General features: G+C 28.8%; 1 protein-coding gene across 1 annotated transcript; it reads right to left on the bottom strand.

Moving 5' to 3' along the window:
- Positions 1-4,498: 4,498 nt before the first annotated feature.
- LOC136078984 (venom protein 302-like) lies at positions 4,499-23,191 on the bottom strand. Its single transcript, XM_065794760.1, has 3 exons — positions 22,977-23,191; positions 13,556-13,717; positions 4,499-4,865 (listed from the first exon to the last, which is right to left on the bottom strand). The coding sequence occupies exons 1-3, from the start codon at positions 23,089-23,091 to the stop codon at positions 4,768-4,770; spliced, it is 375 nt and encodes a 124-aa protein (XP_065650832.1). The 5' UTR covers positions 23,092-23,191; the 3' UTR covers positions 4,499-4,767.
- Between the last annotated feature and the right edge of the window lie 317 nt (positions 23,192-23,508).

Here is a 23,508-nt window from a genome sequence, read left to right as displayed (position 1 = left end):
AAATGAAAAAGTTTTATAACTTTTATCTTTAAACTACATTTTTCTTTTTTTCAAATTTTTTGTAGAACTGACGCATTAAAATCAATGCATTAAGGGTATCATCTACCAATCTATTTCTTATTTTTGTGGCAAAAAATCCCATGGCTGAAAAATCTCGTTCTGGCTCCACTGATGTTGCTTTAAAAGTTAATAAAGCATTAAAAAGTTTTTAAATGCTTTATTAACTTTTTTTTTTTTCGTGCCTTGCACGAGTAGCTTTAAATAAACTCATCTCTTTTTTCAAAATCTTAGATCCAATCTTATCTAAGGTGATAGCTCCATGCTTTGTTTATTGAATAAATTAACAAACTCATTTGAAAGAGGTTTTTTTTTTTTTTTTTTCTATTTTAAATGTTTGATCAGGTGTATTAGTAACTTCAACATCAACTGGTAGCTCTTCACCTGCTTTCTGTGGATAAAGTCTGTTTAAAGTGAAGCAGCCTAAGATATGATATCCCGTTTTTTTTATTTTTAGACGAAACTGACCCTTTTGCTCTTCTAAAGTGTCTGGAGATTTTAAATATTGCATTAATTACAAAATTGGGGTTTCTTTTCTCTTGAATTTAAGCTTCAAATTTTTCTAGAACAGCAAGGATTATTGATGTTATTTGGTTTTTCAGCATCTTGGCAGCAAGTTCAGTAATTTTTCAGCAAGCAAAAGATCAGCATCTTCCTTACATAAATATTCTACAGTCATCTCAATGGGAGCGAGAGCATCACATAGTTCTTTATTCTTCAAATCTTTATCAGAAACATCAAATTCTTGTTCAAGATGGATCATTGCTACTTTAACTTCTTAGCAAACTTCATAAAATCTTCGTAGCATTTTAATAACGCTATTCCATCGCGGTTTACAATCTAAAAATAAAGCTTTTTCCTTTCCAAAGAAGTGAATGTTTTGAGGTTGAAGATTGTCATCATTTGCAACTGGGGACGTTCTGAAAACTTAAACAATTTTACAAATTTTAGCAACAATAGCACCAATATTAGAAACTAGGTTTGTCTCAGTGCTTAATTCATCACATTTCTCAATTGTTTCTTCATAATCCTCTTCCTTTTCAGTTTCTTCAAAAATTAAGTCATCGTTTAACTTATGAGATTTTTAAAGTATATTTCAATTACAAAGATAAATTGCATTTGCAAGACAGTCAACATGAATGAAACTGATCTTTTTTCCGAATTTCATCATAACACTCGCACCATTAGTGGTTGTTGCCACAATAGCGTTGTCTAAATCTAACTGGAATTTAAATAATCTTGACTTAACAAGTTGAATAGTTTTTTCAGTTTTCATGCTTCCGTTGACACGGATCATTCCTAGTGATTGAAAACCATTTAAACTATGTCAGTTCAGATTCACAAAGCGACGGTTTCTGACTGAAGTGGATTTGCCAAGGCTAATAGACATACAATTTCCTACTTCTTGAATCTTTTGAATGTCTTGCTTAATGATGATGATAGTTTTACCATATTCTAAATTATTCTCTGATATTTTGAGGACTTTTTGGCAAACTGTAACCATCTGATTTAAATGCTCTTCTAAGCAGAACACTATTTGCAACTTGGTTGAAACTAAGACCATCAACTGCAACCAATTTGCTTATCACCTCACCAAGAGGTTCAAAGCATTTCTTAAAGAAAGTACCAATGCGAGAAACTTTTGATGTTGTTGGTGATTGTTTTTCTGGTGACAGATCTTAATCGAAATTTAGCTAGAGTCTTATGCTTTGCTTAAAGGTGATATATAAGGCTTTTTTTCCATACGCTTTAAAAACTGCTGAATAAATTTTGCATTTTGCACTATCTTCTGTTTTGCTATACAGAAAACGCTCCCAAACACGTGATTTTCTTTGAGACCTACATCTTTAAAATCGGACATTTTTAAAAAATCTATTTACTCCTGTTAATTATAGTGACGAAAAAGGACAAACAGTAGTTTTATGTTAAATAATAACTATGTATAATTAAAAAAAATAATTACACTTTTTTTTAAAAGAAACCAAGATAATTAAGTATTACTAGATATTACTACTTTTCTTATATTAAACTCTCTATTTTTCTGATCTGATACTAAAAACTCTTTAGAGCTTATTAGGAGTTATATTGAAATATAAATTATTTAAATTTGTATTTCCGTATATTGATTATTTTATGTCTTTCATACGAAATCCCTACTTTTATTTTTATTATTATTATTATTATTATTATTATTAACATCGTTATTTTTATGTTATAAAGTTTATTATTGATATATATTTTGAAAATTAGCATTATAATTACTTTAATTAAATATTGTTAACATTAGTAGGTGTTTACTTTATATTAATAAATTTACTATTTGTAAACATCCTTGAATGTAAAATCTTAATTCAGAAATAATTGATTGATCTACGCTTTTTAGATTTTTAGTTTTAGAAAATCATATTGCTTTCCACATCATATTGTTTTCAACATCATATTGCTTTCAACATCATATTGCTTTCAACATCATATTGCTTTCAACATCATATTGCTTTCAACATCATATTGCTTTCAACATCATATTGCTTTCAAAAATATTATTAAAAGAAGAACTATGATTTTTTGATTAAATTTGTAAAATAAAGCATAATAAGAAAGAGAACAAGAAAAAAAATATCAACTGTACTTCAGAACAGGAAACAGGCCCTTCCATGGTTCCTGAGGACGTTTGCTTTCAGTCCTTCTCAGTCTATAAAACTTTTTTTTGCCTTAGTTTGACAATCTTTTTAAAATTTACTTTTCTATTGTAACATTTTTCTCCGCTTATTTTTCAAAAAACACCAATTTAAAAAAGTTTTATTTGTCCTAGGTTAAGTTTTTTTTTACCTTTTTTTAACATTATGATCAGATTCATTAATTCCGCTGCTGCAACTTTGTTAGCTTTTTAATTGTTTAAATATTTTTAAACGTGACATATTCATAGTACGTGAAAAATTATTAGTTTTGTTTCTAGACTTTGCCAAAGCATTAGATTTGGTTGATTACCAAGGATTATTGTTAAAATTGAATACTCTTGATTTTAAATCAAAATTATTGGACTGGTACCAGGCATTTTTAAAGAACAGACTTTAAAGAGCGGTCACAGGAAACAATAAATCAGAATGGGAAGAGGTAGTGAGTGGAGTACCACAAGGATCAGTGCTAGGACTTTATTTGTAGTGTATAATAATAATATCTCTAACAAAATAAAATCAAGCTGTAAATTTTTTGCTAACGATATGAAACTTTTAGAGCAATAAAAAACAATAATGATATAGTTATATATTGATGAAATTCAACCAGCAAAAATGTAAGAATATAATAATAGGAAATAACCAACACAAAGTTTCAACAAAAAATACAGCCTAAATTTTATTTGTGAATGTCTTAAATTACTGTACTGGTAAAGTTCTAGGATTTCATTCATTGAGTTATTATACTGTTCTAAATTATAGTCACATATTATAATAAAATTCTTAAAGAATTGCAAATGAAAGTCACACACTTCTTTAAGTGAATAAAGAAGTAGTCATATTTAAGGTGAATGAAGAAATGAAGTCATTATTAAGGTGAATTAAAAAATATTTCTGAAATGAAAACTTATATATAGTTAATATTTGCAATTTTTTAATTTAGTTTCGAAGTGATAATTTGCATATCAGGTGGTATAACTACTTTATTTAACATTTGTGAAGGGATTTTTTTATTAAAATACCCAAGAAGACCTCAACTTTGATAAGATATAACTAAACGGTATGAAGTCTAACCTCTTGTTAATAGGAACTCATTACGTAAAGAGCATTTGTATAGTTTGGTTTAACTTAAAAAAGCAAACATCAACAGTTATATTGATAAAGGAAGTAATGTTTGTAAATTTATAACGTATAGAACCTTGTTGATGAGTGTTATACTTACATTATTTGGGGACTTTAATTTAAGTTTATCCAAAACATACTAATGACACCTTTCATTATGTCAATGATAATTTCAATGAAATTTGTTCTAATCTACTCGATTTTCGCCTATTTAACTGGAGACCCTGCAGCTAAAGGTATTCTTTTTTTAAATTCGAGTTTTTTTTAAATTCGAATTTTTAAACACTTAGATCCTTTTGTCTTAGTTACTAAGTGTTTGGATAACAATTGGGCATTAGGATTGTTGTGGTGTCAAATTGGCATCGATAGAATAAAGAAACAGAAGGGATTTAGAGACGATATTAGTGATCCGAGACTATTCAGTTTATTCATAGCAGTTTTCGATGAGATATCAATGTTCCAGGTTGTTTTTTTCTGAAGCGGGACTAAATTAAAATACCTTTAATTGATGCGCCATTGAAAACTCTAACTTTAACTGATTTATAAACACTTTTTTCATAAACGCTTAACTAAAGAACTCGCACATTTTTTGTGCAAGTTCTTTAGTTAAACGTTTGCGACCATGTTTGCGAATGAGACTAAAATATTGACAATCCATGTTTACGAATAAGACTAAAATATTTTACAATTATTTAAATATAATCAATTTAAAAAAAGACACAAAAAACACTCTATATATGACCAAAGGTTTGAAGTTTTAAGTAGATTTAATTTAATAAAATTTCCAATTAAATAAAATTAAAGATTTTAAGATGACGTTTGTTAATTGATTTTATATATCATTTATATATTATATATTATTTATTTATTATTTGCTTACATCGTTTATTCGATCCCATAGATTTAACGTCTTTCAGTTCGTTTTGCAGATGCAAGTTGGACAACCGTTTTCATCAAGCTCGTTTCCATTTTCACAATGAATGAGACATACTGGACCACATTTAGGTTGACCTTAAAATTCAAAAAAAATTGAAAAACTTTAAAAATAAAACAAACGAAAAAAATATTAAATTCATTATTAAAAGTAATTCATACATTATAGATGAATAAAAAGAAGCGCAAATTTATATAAATATCAAACGAGTGTGCAAGGGACCGGAAATAAAGTTCGAGATTCAAAAAAGTTCAAAATGTCGAGTAGTGTAGATATCTAGGGTCAACTGTCTTGTAAGAACTGTGGCGAGTCAACAATTTTATGAGGTTCTTCCAGAGCTTTGCATTCAAATGTGACAAATTATATAACATGACAAATTATACATAAATAAACTTAACACTTAAGATTTCAAACTTCTATTTGAGTGTCCAATACCGGTCAAAAAATCAATACCGGTATTTCGGTATTTCAAAAATATAATACAGGAATACCGGTATTAAAACCGGTATTAAATATTTTAAATTTTTAAAGCAAAGTAAATAAATTTTAGAATCACGAAAACTTGAAAAGAATGCAAATTTATTGATCTATTTGGTAGAAACTTTATCTTTTATTCCATGAAAGTAACCTCTTTAAAAAAAAAAGAGCATCCAGAGTTTTTTCGTCCATTCTGCACCGCAACTTGTTTAAAATAATACCGGCGGCAGAAAATGCTCTTTCGGATTCAACGCTAATTGACCAAATCGTTAAAAGAAGATCATAAACCTGTTTGAGATATTTTCCTCGCACACCTTCATCTTCGAAGAGACTCGTTTCTTTTTTTAGACACTTGATCATATCACCAGTGCGTTGTGGTTGCTTCCCAACAGCCTTATAGTTTATTTGTTTACAAATGACCTTGTACATTGTCTTTTTTCATTGATTTCTCTGAATTTTTTCCTTCGTCAATCTCAACTTCGCTAAGCTCAAAGTAAAGAATTTCCCGGACTCAGCAGTGCTTGATTCCAAAGTCCCTTCTGATTTACAATGCCCAAAAGTGAATTGAGATTACTCGCTTTTGGTGCACGTGGAAAATTAAAACTTAATAAGTTTGAGTTTCTAATAACATCTTCTAGAACTTTATGCAGATAAGAAATTAAATTAAACTGTCAAACATAAATGTCAATGCTGAATCCGCAGAAATTAAGTTAGTATCCTTGCAATAAAGTGACTCAACGGCTAATTTTACCGACAAAAGTGCTGAGATAGTAGCTGAAACTGTTTCAAAATCAGTTTCTGTAAAGTTTTATATTAAGTTTTAAATCTATATCTGATTATTAAATGCATGACTTTAATTTGTAAAAACGTTCGAGCATTGCTAATAGGCTATTCCATCTCGTTTTGGAATCTACAATTAAGAGTATTCTTTACGAAATTCGAGCTTTACATAACTTTGTAGTACCTCATCTTTTAATGGTGAAAGTTTGAATATTTGCACAATTTTCCTTATTTTTTGTATAAGGGGACCAATTTGACTAGGTGTTATTTCAGTATCTTGTTTTTGTATATCGTAATCCATCACTAATCCTTCCTCGTATGTATTTGAAATTTTTTCAAAGGCACCATAGTTTTCGTGCTCTTCGGCATCTTAATATGAGTCGAAGTCTATTGATTCATTCGAGCCAAAGGTTCTTTCTTCGGTTGTTTCTTTTTTATATAGAACATCTACAACTGCAAGTTGAATTGCATGGACCAAACACAACTGCTGAGCAGCTGGTATTAATTTTCCTACTTTTTGCACAACTGCTGCACTACTATTTGTTAAACAAACAATATTCTTTTCCAATGACAAACCATACTGATTCAATTTTTCACTTAAGACGCATTTTTCTGTAGGTAAATCACCATTGATTCGGAGAAGTCCTAAATTCCAAAAATTTGACTCTGAGTGAAGATTCACGTTTATGTATCGCCAGTTCCTTAAGGAAGTCCACTCATCAAAAGTAATAATAAAACCTTTTCCCACTTAATTTATATTCTGATATTTCTTTAATTACTAACTATCACATAGTTTCGCTACAACTAGTGACAATTTTTTGTATAGTCGTGGCGGATTATGGAAGTTTATCACTTAAATTTAAGTGCTGTCATTCTATAGAAAATTGCTGCCAGCAAGTCTTCTGAAGTTTTTTAAAAATGTTTAATGATTTTAAGAAAAAGCGTATCAGATATTGAACTAGATTCACCAAGAGGTTCAATAACATCTCGTTTTTGTAAAATTACATCATGCTTAGTTTTCATCTTAGAGAGAGAAAAACAAAACAAAATATTTATTTCCGCCTTTTGAATGTTCAATAAACTTCTTAATTTCACTCTCCATCGGCTAAATTAGAATATTATCTCAATTTGTAAATATGTGTCACATATTTTATCTTCACAATGTTTATATCAGTCACATAATGCGATATAAATATTTAAATGAAATGAATTTAAATAAGTTTAAACTTAAAAATGTTAATTTTTTAAACTTACCAAAGTTGCTCTTGGTAATTATTTTAAAAAAACTATCAAAAAAATAGGTATATAAAGATTTTGTAATTTGTAAAAATGTAAACTCGTTTTTAATTTTAGATCCTCGCCGCATAGCTAAAAGGAAAATCAAGAACTCAAGAACTTAAGAATGTTTAACGCATTGCTTTAATGTATACGCACTTAAGGGGTCATCCATAAATGATGTCAGTGTTTTTTCTTAATTTTTCGACTCCCTCTCCCCCCTTCGTCAAACTCTGACAATTTTTGGCCAACCCCCCGTTATATATGATGTCAGTGTTTGTGTACTCCTCCCCTAAAAAACAATAAAAATGCCTAAAAACCATTGATTTTTTTTTCTGACTAAATTATACATTTTTATAATAGTAGATCTCATCAAATTATATTATATAATAGTCGATATCTCATTAAATAATCAACTAAGCAAATAGTATTATATATCTTTAATATAATCTTCCCATGGGTTGTTAAAGTGATCATCGATTGAAACAATAGGTAGTGAATGCTCTCTGCGCTCTAAAAGGATATCGTATTCTTGAGGTACAATCAAATTCATTGCGTCAACTTCATTTTCATCTAACCATTCAGCAGTTTCCGAACTCTTCTGCAAGGCGATGACTGCCAAAAATTCTGTCTGACGCTTGGCAGCAATACGAACAGGTTGGACCCTTTTGATAAGAGGGAGAGTTATAGCAGAAGAATGGATAGAAGCGTGCTTTTTCAACATAGCTTGAGAGGCAAAGTAGATACTGCACTTTTTACATATTCTATCAGCAAGGCTAGACTGAATTGATGGACAAAACGCATCATACGGCAAAATTGGAAATCCTTTGGCAGTACGAGGAAAAATACTTTCAATGTTTGATGCGATGAGCATAAAGATGGGTGATGGAGACAATTCTTTTGCTCCTTCTGAGACATCTATTGCTTTGAGCCCGTCTCTCGTTTGGTTGACAGGGACAGGTGGCAGAAGAAATCTTGCTCTAATTAGAGTAAAGTAAGAGCTTCTAATAGCCCGACAACAAGAACGATTTTCACATCTCACTATTTGAGTAAAGTATTGACTAAACGAAGATGATCGGCAATCCAACGTTGACTCTAGCTCTGATTTGTCTGGATCAATATACTCTGCAATGGTTGGATAACCGTCAATTTGTAGATCAGACCAAATATCAGCCAAAGCCTGTCCAGCAAAACCAAAGTTCTGTTTTTCTAAATTTTCATCTATTGTCCTGCCTGATTTAAAAAGATATGTTGGTTATTATAGGTTAAAAATTATAATAATATTTTTACAAATTAACTTTTGTCAATGTAATTACCTTGAGAATCAAGATGAGTTCCGAAATGTTCGTGCGGAAGAATCACTCCAGATAATTCTTTACTTAGAGGTGCCATTCGTCGCTCAGCTCTGTTAAATGCACTGCGGCCTCGAGCGTTCGTCATGATGAAAAGAGTGTCAGGTTATTCTTCAAGAAATGGTGAATCCCGATTTCAATTACTTTCTGGTGTCTGGGATTTTTGACGGGTCCTCCATCGACGCTAAACACAACGATAGGCTTAACCATATTAGTTTGAGGATCTCTGGTTATAGAGTCGAATTCTTTGTCCAAGAGCCGCTGAAATTCTAATCCATGAGCAAAGGCGGTCGAGGATGCGTGTTTTCCTGATCGAACAGCAATGTAGGTAGGTCCAGAATAAGTAACAGCATCTGTTTTTCCGAGACCATCCTTTTTGATTGTAATACCAACGTATACAGATGGTATAAGCTTGTGTTAAGCAGCCACGACCCAGTCGTGGTCCGAGAGAGTTACCCGGTACTCCAAATGCATCAACAACGGCGCCTGTTTTTTGGCTGCTGTGATTCCAATCGGCACTCTAGCCTTGTTGTCTTGGCTAATGAAACACAATTCATCTGTCCCTAAAATAGAACAAACTTCTTCCACATATTTTATAGTTGAACTGCAAAAAAGTCCGTCAACATGTTTTAAATAAGATTCATTCTGAGGACTGATCAATCTAACAGGAACTGTTTTGACGTGCCTTTTGCCTTCTAATGTTCCGTAACTTCTCGGAAGTAGACGAGTATAGAGGGCGCTCTTGCTGATTACAAATCCAATTTTGTTCATCTCGGATGTCAATTCGTCGAGAGTTTTAATGCTCTAAATAATAAAGAAATATATTTGAATATAACTAACTTTTGTATAGAAAACGGGATTTATTTCGTAAATTATATTCAAATCAAATCTTGAAATTAGTTGTTAACATTTCAAGGATATTTACAATAGTGCAAGTACTAATTAAGAGTAAAATTCTAACAAATACAATATTAACAAACATAGCTAAGCTATCATTATCCGAAGAACCTCTGACCAACGTCTTTCATCAGAGGACAAACCATGGAGAGCAATATCCATAATCGCCTTCAAAAGAAAAGATTGATCTACTTCTAATGACGGTCGACCAGGTTTCTTTCTGATTTTTAGTTTTTCTTTGACTTCTGAATGCTCCAAGCAGATTTCCTCCATTCTAGCTTTTTTCAATTCTCTAGTTTTCTTCTGTTGAGCTTGATCATACTTTTTTTTGGCCAGTTCTTTACATAGATGAGCTAGTTTCTGAGCTAAAATTAGCCTTTTTTTATCGGGATGAGCATTTCCATACGAGACTATCAATAAGTTAAGTATGCGGTTTTATCCATATTTTAATATTGATTTATTAGTATTGTTGACATCACAATAAGAATAATGATTTTGCTCATCGCTAGCGCAAGCTATTTAAAAGAGTTTCTTCAACCCGCTAGGGAGAAATTAGTGTTTCGAATTTTCAATAGACTTTATGTGTTTGCATTGCATCACGTTTTACAATCAACAAGAGAGCAATTAGAGTTTCGTATTTGAAATAACGACAATTTAATTTCAAAAAATGACAAATTTATGAGTTTACTTTTATGAGTTTACTTAGAACCACATTTTATAATCCGCTAGGGAGCGAATAACGATTGTGAATTTTATATACAAAGAGGTAATATTTCTAACATAATTTGATTCGCAGCCAAATGGTAATATATTAATAAAACGATAGTAATTTTTATTTTACGTTAGTAGTTGTTATTTATTTAATGTCTCTGGGAAACTTATTATATGAATTTATAATATTATATTATAAAATATAATATCAAATTCCCCGCATTTAATATTAACTTCCCCACAAACAAACATCATTTCTAAACCATTTAGTAGATGTAAACACTGGTAAAATCTGCTCATTAAAACTAAAAAAATAATTTAAATTGAGATCATTTTGGCCTCAACACCTCCTCCCCATTGTCAATTAGTGTCAAACTTTCCAGCACTCCCTCCCCCCCCAACCCCCCTATACTTACTGACATCATTTATGGATGACCCCTAAGATAGTATCAAAAAAGAATAAAAACAACAACTTGTAATTATAAACCTCCTGGGAACTTAAATGATTTTAAAAAAGAGTCAAGTAAAAATGATTAGAGTTTCATAAAAGAGTTGTCAATGAATCAGAGCTTGACAACTTTACTTTTATATATTAGGTTTTTACTCAAATAAATAATTTAATCACATAATAGAATAAAAAATATTTAAAAATAAGCAACAAATGTTTACGAACTTTCGTATATTTACAATCTGAAATACGACAATGCGATACGTCTCAAAAATAGTTGCATTTTAATATCTACTTAAATGTTGTAATACTTTAATTAAAACTTTCGTTATAAATGAATTTAAAAAAGTACATGAAGCATACAAATATGGCTAAAAATAATAAATAAAAAAACAACCATTCAAATGCCGAAATAACGGTATTTAAGCCTTTTAATACCAAAATTCGAAACTAGACAAAATCGACCGAAATTCCGGTTTTCGGTATCCTAGTATACCGGAATTGGATTCCCTACTTCTAGCAGATGTTTTTAACAACGCTTGACGAAGTTTTTTAATAAAGTTTTTTGATCACTGTTGATATTACGTTTAAATATTCAGTCACTTATCTAACTGTCAGTTTAAAAGTAAATTTACTTTTTGATATTTAAATACTAATATTTAAATATCAAAACCTTTAGAAAAAATTTAGTCAAATTTTAACATTTACAGCTTTTATTATTTCAAATTTATATAACAAATTTATTAAAAAAATGAAAAGAAAAAAAAACAAACCTTATAACATATCAATGCTTAAAATCATTTTTTAAAATGTTTTTATTTATGCTTTATGTTAGGGATCGTCCATAAAGTACTTACGCTCGGAGAGGAAGAGGGGGTCTGCAGATGGCGTATGTGAGATGGGAGGGCAGTGAGTTGATTATATATGAAAGGAGACTCTAAATTTAAAAATCACAGAATGTTAGATAAATAGGTTAAAAGCGTAGGTACTTTTAGGGAGGTGGAGGGTACTCAAAAAAGCGTATTGCAAAATGCGGGGGAGGGAGGGGAAGGGGGGGGGGTATTGACGAAGAAAAAGTGTACGTACTTTATGGACGATCCCTCATGCAATTAAAAATTTAGCTTTTTTGATGTTCATATTTGAATTTTTATAAAGCACCCTTATATCTTATTCATATTAGTCACGCGTCAAGAATGTCGAGAGAGAGGGGTTTGTGATATTTTCACGACTTTTTAATAGAGAAAAGAGAACGATTTCAAACTTTGTTGTGCAGCAACTTTTAAATTTATGTTGCAGGAGCAAAATGAAAGAAACGAAAAAAATTTTTTTATACTGTTGTCTTAAATATTGCATAGTGGTGGCGTTGCTGAAGGAGAGTTCAAAAGTTAGAGTTGTCTTCTTTATGATAAAATTAAGCTACCAAATGATTGTCGTTTTAAAACACAAGTTAAAAATTTTTATTAATGTTTACCAGAAAGTTATTTATTATGATAAAAAAAAATAATTTATTTCACTTAAAAGAACACCGGAAGTTTTTTTTGAATTAATACATTCTTACGAAAGAAAACTTCAATTTATAAAGATTGATCAAAAATATTATTAAGGTATAAATTTCTGTGTCAAAACGTGAAATAATTGAATAATACCAACTAAAAAAAAAAAAAGAAAAACCCATATAAGTAAATTTATTACATAAAAATAATTATTTGCAAAATTGTTCAAAAATTTACAGACTATAAATTAAAACCGATAGTTATTGGTTACTTTGACTTATTGATAGCAGATGTAAAAATATTCATTTAAACAATTTAAATAAATACAGAAAACCAGCGATTAATCTGAGTGTTAGCGATGTTCTAAATGTTAGCGATGTTCTGAGTGTTAGCAATGTTCTGAGTGTTAGCAATGTTCTGAGTGTTAGCGATGTTCTAAGTGTTAGCGAAGTTTTAAATATTATCGAAGTTCCAAATAAAAAACACCTATTATTTCAATGAACGTTTTTAAATGTAATTGAGTTTTTTTGTTTCAATTTTCCTTCAGCTTGAAACTATACTCAGACTCCTGAAGTTCGAGTTTTAAACTTCAGGAGTTAATAAGTTAATCGTGTATAAAAAAAAAGTTTATATGTTTGTAACATTTTCAACAAAAGTGATTTAGAATAATATTATTTTGAATAATATTAGGTTATGACTAGATAAAAAGACAAACATTATGTCAGAAAATATAGCTAAACATGTTTTTTAGTTTTATTTAGCGGATTTTAAAAATTTGTACAATCTCTTGCAAATGTTTAGAATCAGTTTAGTATTTTTTTAGGTAAAACAATAATTTATTGAAAATGACATACACAAAGTTAAGATTTAGTTTGTGTTATATACATACATGTGTATTTACATAATACACACATGTATGTATATAATATAATCTGCTGGAAAAAATATTGCAGGTGTTTGCATTAGTTTTGATAAAGAAAATTTAAATTTGTTAATTTGTAATGTAAATACTGAGCATATTGATAGAAACACTAAGTAGCTAAACACTTAAGCTGATAAAAATATCGTGAAAAGTTTGTTAAACCAAAAGGCTCTCACCTTTCCCACATCACCACTATTTGTTAGTAAGGCAGGATAATAAATGCAGATAATTCTAGCAAATTTTAAAGGGGGGTTTGTAAAAACGTCACAGTTGAGATTAAAAGGGAAAGGTTAAAAATTGTTTTCTTTATGGGCGATTGCGTAATATATTGATAACTCCTTATATGATGTAAATGTAAACATTAATAAAAACATTATTAAATCTTGCCGTTTGCTAGAAACAATTTACTTACATTTTCCTTCGGCGTTAAACTTATCTAATCCAGGTATTTCTTTTTTAACACATTTAAGATCACTTCCACATAGTCCAAGCATATCAAATGGTCCACCACAATCTTCACCCAAAGCTTTAGCACATACGTCACAACAGTAACATGGATCTTTTACAACTCCAGCTAATTTATAGCAACATAGAAAGACATTGTTAAAGTAAATAAAACAAATATGTGCTTAAAATGAGTGACTGCCTGTCAAAGTGCAAAGCAGTCTCAAAAACTTGTTTATATAATAATAAACATAAGATTGCAATTTAAGAAAAAGTTCGTAAATTCGAAAAAGTTTGTAAATTAAGTATTTATTTTTAATTTTTCGTTCTTTATTTAAATAATGCTTTATTACAAACTGTTATATATTTTATTTTTATATTTTTCAATAAATAAGTTGTATAATATATATATATATATATAGCACGGCTCTTGTAAATACGTTTTTTTGATTTAATTAATTTATTTTTTGTTTTTATTTTTTTCTTTTCTTTCGATTTTTCTTGTTTACTTAATTATTACTCTTAACATAAATATTGTTGAAACTTCATGTTAAGAGTAAAAACAATATTTATTCTTAAACTAATTGGTATTTATTTATAATTTTCAATAAATAATTTTTAAAGTACAAATATATTATATGGTTATTGAAAACACGTACGATTGTAGCTCGGTGATAAGATAAAATAATGTCTGCCCCGCCAGTATTTTTATTTATAAACTTTTAAATTATAAAAGTTATTAAACGGTGCAATAAACAAACAAAGCTAATTTGCATCACCAACAACCACACACACACACACACATATATATTGTATATATTGTATATATTTTATAAACATATTAAATTATAATTTTATAAACATATCAAATTATAATTTTATAAACATATCAAATTATAATTTTATAAACATTTTAAATTTAAAGTCGATAATTTAATATGTTTACAAAATTAAAATTTTTAAATTAATATTTATTAGGTATAATATAATACATTTGTGATTTTTCATTTTAAAGTATTGTTTAGAATCTTAACTTTAGATGGCTTATGAAAATTTTAAGAAAATAAATAAGATTAATTTTTTATATTAATTCAAAAAACTTTATACTTATAAAGTTTTAAATGTTCTTAAAGAAATCAGAGCATCCTTCCTATTTAATGACATAAATGAATATCTTAGACATATCAAAACTTAATTCAATTCAAATACTAATTTTTATGTGTAATAATAAACTGTTGTCAATAGTATTTTGTAATATTTTTAGTGTGGCTTTTTCTTAAAATTATCAAATACCAACCACAACTACCATTTGAGCAGAGTATAATCAACGATGTCAAATTTTTCAGTAATGAGTCAAGGCCTATCTTTGTCGAATCAATTGAAGAACAACAATACAAGAAATTTAAATTTTTTTTCTGTTTTAAACGCCAAGATCCGTATTTGTTTTTAGCCCTGGTTAATGACCCTGGTTCGGTTCCTCGCTGAGTGGTTCAGAGTAGTGAATCCAAATCCGGATTTCGGAATTTCGGAATTCCGGAATTCCGTCATATTTTGAATTTTTAAAAATCCGGAATTCAAAAACGCAAATTCCGGATTTTTCGAATTTCGAATTTCGATTATTTAATTCTTATTTTATTTTTGAAGTTATTTAGAACTGTTTTTATAAAAATTTCAAAAAAAACTTTTGTTTTGTTTTTATATTATGTATTTCTTCCGTTCTAAAAATTTTAATTTTTATTACTAAAAACGTTTTTCAACAACAAAGTTGTCATCCTCAGTAGTATAATACAACAGTTTTTAGTAATAAAAATTAAAATTTTTAAAACGGAATAAATACATAATATAAAAACAAAACAAAAGTTTTTTTTTGAAATTTTAAGAATTTCGTATTTAAAAGAACTTTTACTATAGATGGCAGCATTGTGTACTTTCATTGTTATAAATTCAAAAAATTTAAATTTTAGTAGGCTTAGGCTACTGCAAATGCACTAAAATTTTTTTTTTTAATGAAATATTAACATTAAGAAATTAAATTGTATGCAGAGCAGACAAAGTAAGTCATTATATTAATTTTATGTTTCAAAAATTTTGTAGACTTACATTGTTATTGTTTTAAATCCCAACCCAAGTATGGTAGATAAATCTGAAGAAACTTTTATGGACATTTCAAAAGAAAGCTCAACAAATTCAGTGTGGAAATATTTTCTACGAGGGAAAACAAATCAGGTGGCGAAATGCATGCAATGCAAGCAAGTTTTAAAGATATTGGGTGGATATACAACTCCCATGCACACACATCTTCGTTCTAAACACAACACAGTTTTGAACAAGCGAAAGTTTGATGAAAATACAACAGCTTCTACATCTGACAGTAACGATAGTGTTGTGAGCACAACCCGAAAAACGAACACGATCATTGATTTTTTCAAGTCAAAAAAAGATGAAACTTTTCCTGCTATAGTAGCTAGAATGATTGCTTCTGATGGTTTACCGTTTCGTGTTTTTTGTAAGTCAAACGATTTAAGAAAATGTTTTACAATGCGTGGATTCGGTGATATTCCAAAATCACCCACCAGCATACAGAAAGTCGTGATGGATTATACTAAAAAAGTTAAACAATTGCAAATTGCTGAAATTAATCAATTAAAAAAGAATTTATGCTTTAGTCTAACATTGGACGAGTGGACGTCCTCTCGAAATAGACGTTATATGAATGTTAACGTTCATGGGTCGAAAAATATCTGGAATTTGGGTCTTTCTCGAATTAATGGTCGATTTGCGGCTGAAAATTGTGTAAAATTGTTAGAGGACAAGTTAGAATCATTTCAGTTAAATATAAGGAACGATATTTCGTGTATTGTAACTGATGGTGCTTCTATGATGCAAAAAGTGGGTAGATTATTACCATGTGAACAAATTTTGTGTTTTGCTCATGCAATTCAGATTGCAATTGTAAATGTGATCTACAAACAAACAGAGAAAGAGGTAGATGAAGATGGTTATGAGAGTGTCCTAGATCTGGACTCTGATGAAGAAGATTTAAGTGATGATGAAGGAATGCAAGTGGGGACGAGAAATGAATGTGATGTAGAAATTACTGAAAAGTTTACATTGCGAAATGTAATCATGAAAGTTCGGGTAATTGTTCGAATGTTTCGACGTTCCCCTTTAAAAAATGAAGTGTTGCAAAAATATGTGAAGGAAGATCATGGAAAGGAATTGCAGCTATTGCTTGATTCGAAGACTAGATGGAGTAGCCTGATGTCCATGTTAGAACGTTTTAATCTTTTGAAAAGTTCAATAAAAAAGGCAATAATTGATATCAAAGCGGATACATTTTTGAATGATTCAGAATGGAATATAATATCTACAGTTTCTAGAAATTTGAAACCTATAAAATTAGCCGTAGACGCGTTATGCCGTGCTGATGCAAATTTACTTTCTGCGGATGCAACATTTACGTTTGTGTTAAAAATTTTTGATGAGAATGAAGAAATTGGCCGTGAAATGAAAAAAGAGTTTGAAGTTCAAATTAGTCGAAGAAGAACTGTGGTATCCGATGTTCTTCAATATTTGCATAATGGGGGTAAAACCAAAATTCACAAGAACATATTGCGTCGCTCGAAAACTGAAATAACCAAAATTATCATATCCCTAATCCAAAGACTTAGTGGTGAAGTAGCATTAGAAATAGACCCGACAGTATCTGAGTCTACTAAAATGGATGACGATAAACCTATCGAATCATTGGAAACTCAGTTATCCTTGCAGGAAATTCTTCAGCAAAAGATAAAGATATCACTCTCGGAATCACGGTCAAAAGTTCTACAAAAATCATCGATTCATTCCGAAATTCGCAGTGAAATGAAATTTTGGGATGAAGGGTGATCCCGCGGAACGCTTTTGGAAGATCTTTACAAAAGTTTATTCAACAAAAATTCGATCAAGGCTCAACGACAAAACATTGGATACTTTGTGCTTTTTAAGAAGCTTTTTCTTTTTTGAAAAATGAACTTTCATTTTGCAATTTTATTTATGTAGTTCAAAAATATTTTAATATGAAATATTTCCTTATTTTGTAATTTGTTTTAATTTTATTGTTTTGAACTAAATACATTTATGTTAAAAAATAATGTACTTTCTTTTCTTTATATTTTTTAAATTCTTCTATAATAATTCCGGAATTCCGGAATTCAGTTTTATACAAAAAAATGGATTCACTAGTTCAGAGCTCCCCGCGCGACCATTTCGCATACGAACAAAATTTTATCTTTGATAATCGTTAGTATGTTGTTAAAATCATCAGTTTTGCCTTTATGTTGCAAAATCATATTTAAAAATATCTCATGAAAATGGCCAAATTTTCAGTTTTCAATGTTTATGATTTTTTTCCTAAAAAAAATCTTTTTTTTTTAGGAAAAAAGATTTAAAAAAGTTTAACTCAAGTTTCATATCGTGTTTAAGTTTTAGTTAATTGTTTTTCAACTATAGTTAAGAAACAATTAATTAAAATGTAGACACGATTTAAAACCATAACTAAAGGTTATAGTTAAAGTTTATATCGTGTATTGTACTATCGTGTATTATACTATCGTGTACAAAACTAAATGGTTTCTGAACTAAAGTTGAGAAACCATTAACTAACACGATATAAAACTTAACTTTCTTTACACCTAAGCCTTTGGTTTCAAATTCACTGTGTTGAATTTTAGACGCTATAATGTCTAAAATTCAACACCGTATTTTGTATTAGTTTTTTTGTCTGAAGGTTTTACACAGCGATATAACGAAAGAACATTTCTCCAAAAGTAAAGTATTTTTAAAAAGTATTTTAGACATTTTTTGTCTGAAGGTTTTACACAACAATATAATGATATGGAGCCAAAATTCATTTATAAATATCTACGCTAAGTTATTCAAAAACGAATTTGGCGCCAAAAAAAAAACACCGTAAAATAATAGCCTCTTAAATAAGAAATACCATAAAGTAATAGACCCTTAAAACTCTAAGTATGCATACTTATATTTTATTGATTGTATCATTTGAAAGAGCTTATTTCGTTCTTCTTGAAACAACAAGAGTTATTTCGTTATTTTTGAAACAACAAGAGCTTATTTCCAAAAGTTACAACCAAAAAAGAAAAGTTTTTTTTAATGAAATCCTATAAAGGAAAGGCATAATGTTATATCGGCAAAAAAAAAAAAAAAAAAAAAGTTATAACAAAGAGTTTTTTTGCAAAAACGCTCAAAAACTTATCAAACCCCGTTTTACGGTATACTTTTATAACTCTATTTTTAACTAAATTTTCTTTTAATGATATTTTATTATGTGCTATCCTAATAAATGTAAAATTAAAAGAAAGACATGTGGTTAATAAACTTATTTTATCAATCAAAAACTATTATCTCCATAAATATTTAAATACTATTATCTCTATTAAATATATTTTTCTAATGCGTGAAAAAATGTATTTTCATACATTTAAATGGCAATATATATTTAGACGTATAACCTTTGTAAACCTGGGGGCGTTTTACAATATTTACAAAGTCGTAAATTTTGAACGCTAAAGATATTATTGTATGAAACTTAGAATTTATCGATGCATATAAATTAAATGAGAATAGTTACAATATTTTATCAACTTGTTGCTCTCACGTTTAAGGGTCGTCCATAAATTACATCACGCAGTTTTTGACATTTTTTGACCCTTCCCCCTTTCCTTTCGTAACGCATCGGAACACTTTATTGACTACCCCCTCATCCTTTAAAAAAATTAACATGCTGTAACTACTCCGTTAACGGAGTATACACATCGAAAAAGTAAGATTTAGGTATAATTGATTTTACAATCAATATGCAGATACATCAACTGAGGGTTTCGACTTGGTCATATACTCTTTTAATTAAAAGAATGTCTTTTCTAGATTTAAAACTAAAAAAAAATCTTGCGTCACAAAATCGAGACTCTCCGGCCTTCCATAGCGTGACGTAATTTATGGACGATCGCTTAGGGCAGTTTTGGTACAAATTTTAGAGATTTTCTGTTCAAGGTTCTTATCATCGCAATTTCTTGCAAAGCGTCTTCATTTGATGTAAAAACATATATACGCTTGGAGTTTGTTCCATGTTTTGGAAGTCAGATATTTCAAACATCAAAAAATGATGGATCTGCCCAAATTCAAATCAAATTCCGCAATCTCAGCAACGCATTTCAAGAAAAAATAAATAACGACCTTAAATCTTTACGCAAATCTAATAAAACTTTAACTCCAGCTGACAAAACCTCCAACATGTACAAAATATCTAAAGATGATTACAACCACCTTCTAAAAAACGCAATCACTTCCATTTATAAAAAGGCCGACCCAAATCTAAAGAACGTAGTAAATAAAGAAAGTAAGCAAATTTTGACAAATCACGATATTTTTAATAGAATCGAGATAAATGGAACTGCCGATTGTTTTATAACTTTAAAAGATCACAAAGCCAACTTCATAAACAACCCTACTGTGCGTCTTTTAAATCCAGCAAAGAATGAGGTAGGAAGATTGTCCAAATTTATTTTATCCAATATCAACTCGGAATTAAGAATCAGGCTCTGTTTAAACCAATGGCAAAATACGCAGAATGTGATAAATTGGTTCCGAAAAATTGATGATAAACACCTTTGTAAATTTTTAGTATTTGACATAAATGATTTTTATCCGTCAATTGATGAAAACATGCTAAATAAAGCAATTGCTTTTGCCGAGCAACATAAAATTATAGATGAGCAAAGCAAATCCATTATACGTCATGCAAGAAAATCTTTCATTTTTAACGATGGCATATCATGGATTAAGAAAAAAGCAGGATTATTTGATGTTACCATGGGAGCCTATGATGGCGCGGAAGTTTGCGAACTAGTTGGGATTTTTCTTTTAGATCAACTTTCGCAGTTTTACAACAAAAATGATTTTGGTTTATATCGAGATGACGGGTTAGCTGTTTTTAAGAACAAAAATGGCCATCAAATGGAACAAATAAAAAAGCATGTCGTTCAAGTTTTCAAACGTAACAATCTCAACATCTCTATCAATTGCAATCTTAAAATTGTTAACTACCTTGATTTAACTTTTAATCTTACTCAAAATTCTTTTCAACCATACTGCAAGCCTGAAAATAACCTAAGTTATGTGCATGCTGATTCTAACCATCCACCTAGCATAATAAATAATCTTCCAAAAAATATCGAGCTAAGATTGTCCGCCAACTCATCAAGTGAAGTTATTTTTAATAAATCGACACACCTTTATGATGACGCATTAAAGCAATCGGGTTACATTTATAAATTGACATATAAACCAAGTATAAATAATGTTCCAAAAAATAACCGCAAACGAAACATAATCTGGTACAATCCTCCATTTAGTAAAAATGTTACAACCAAAATTGGTCAACGCTTTTTAACCCTAATTGACAAGCATTTTCCTAAAAACCACCAACTACACAAAATATTTAACAGAAACACAATTAAAATAAGCTACTCCTGTATGCCTAACATCAAATCTATTATCAACTTACACAACAAAAATATTTTATATGGTGATCTAAAATTATCAGAAAAAGCCTGCAATTGCATTAAAAAATCTCTTTGTCCACTGAACAACAATTGCTTGTCTAACAATATCGTTTACCAAGCCACCGTAAGCTCAAACAAACCTCAATACAACGATAAAGTATACATTGGGATAAGCGAAACCTCATTTAAGCTACGTTATGCGAACCATCAAAAATCTTTTAACATAAAAAAATACAAAAACGACACTGAATTGTCTAAGAAAGTATGGGAGTTAAAAGAAAACAATTTTACAACTTCAATCAAATGGAAAATTATTAAACACTGTAAATCATACAATGCTGCGTCAAAAATTTGTAAGCTTTGTTTAAATGAGAAATTCGAAATATTATTTTACAAAGGGAAAAATCTGCTAAACAAAAGAGGTGAATTAGTTTCTAAATGCAGACACAAAAATAAATTTCTCCTTTCATTATTTGATAGCGGAGATTAGTTTTCCATTACGTCTTCTTGTAATATAACGTCAGAACTCATTCTACCGTAGTTTGTAATTTTTAAACGGTTTTTTATATTTTTGATTTTGTACTTCATGGCTGATGATTGCCGATAGGCATGAAACTTTAAGTCCCATTAAAAGTTGTTTTTTCTAATATTTAATTATAAAACGCTCTGTTTTTGAAAAAATATATATTTTCTTAAATATTGAGCACTTTACAACAATCAAGAGTTTAGTATTTTTAATACTAAATTATACAACAGCAATATATATATATATATATATATATATATATATATATATATATATATATATATATATATATATATATATATATATATATATATATATATATATATTTAAACAACTTTAAAAAGTATTCTACACAAAAAAATGCTCAATGTTCATAAAAGAACAGAGCAATTATATATTAGTAGAAAATCACTTAACAAAAATTTTTTCCATTTAACACTGTGTTTCATCAACAAAGATTCATCAATATATATATATATATATATATATATATATATATATATATATATATATATATATATATATATATATATATATATATATATATTATATATTAATAGAAAATCACTTAACTAAATTTTTTTCCATTTGACACTGTGATTCATCAACAAAGATTCATCATTTCTGATGAATCTTTGTTGATGAAACACAGTGTCAAATGGAAAAAAATTTAGTTAAGTGATTTTCTACTAATATATAATTGCTCTGTTCTTTTAAGAACATTGAGCACTCTATTGTGTAGAATACTTTTTAAAGTTGTTTAAATATATATATATATATATATATATATATATATATATATATATATATATATATATATATATATATATATACATATATATATATACATATATATATATATATATATATATATATATATATATATATATATATATATATATATATATATATATAAATAAATATATATATATATATATATATGTATGTATGTATGTATGTATGTATGTATGTATGTATTTATGCATGTATGTATGTATGTATGTATGTATGTATGTATGTATGTATGTATGTATGTATGTATGTATGTATGTATGTATGTATGTATGTATGTATGTATGTATGTATGTATGTATGTATGTATGTATGTATGTATGTATGTATGTATGTATGTATGTATGTATGTATATGACTTAAAAAACAAAAGTGTAGCTATCTTAAAATATTATTAGATAAAGTAAAGAAATTAGATAATAATATAGGAAAATATTACAAATATAAATATCGTTTTATATTATTACTGTTGTTATTATATCATTTAAAAGTTAAATAAAACTCACCTTTACATCCATTTGGAGGTTCGCATTCAACTTTGCTACATTCCATACATGACAATGCAGTGGAAGAATAAAATAAAGAAAGACACAAGCACAACGTGAAAACAAAATGAATCATCGCAATTAATTTTTTTTGATGAAAGCTCTCTTATTTAAAAGTTTTTCTTAAACAGAAGTTTTTGACTGTTGTATTTATTATATACACAAAAAAAAAAAACAGTTTTTTTTACAAAATATAAAAATGCATGTTTAACTAGCGCAGTTAGAGAACGTTGTTAACATTGTAAATCAAAATAAATAATATTTATGTTTATGATTTTAAAATAAATATTTAGCTTGCTTTATAATTTCCTTGAAAGATAAATTTCTTATGCACCAGTAATGTAATTAAAAGAAAAGCACTCACGAAAAGCACCAGAAGTGCGTTAAACAGGGACAAAAGTGAACTTCAAAGAACAAATACGTTCATTAAAACAATATCACAAAAAGTCTAAAACTTATCTATTTTTCATTCATACATAGCTATCTCATGTAT

This window comes from Hydra vulgaris, chromosome 04 (genome assembly GCF_038396675.1).
Source record: "Hydra vulgaris chromosome 04, alternate assembly HydraT2T_AEP".
Classification (NCBI taxonomy): Eukaryota; Metazoa; Cnidaria; class Hydrozoa; order Anthoathecata; family Hydridae; genus Hydra; species Hydra vulgaris.
The sequence above is the reverse complement of the archived record's forward strand: the minus strand, read 5'-3'. Positions and strand labels throughout refer to the sequence as shown.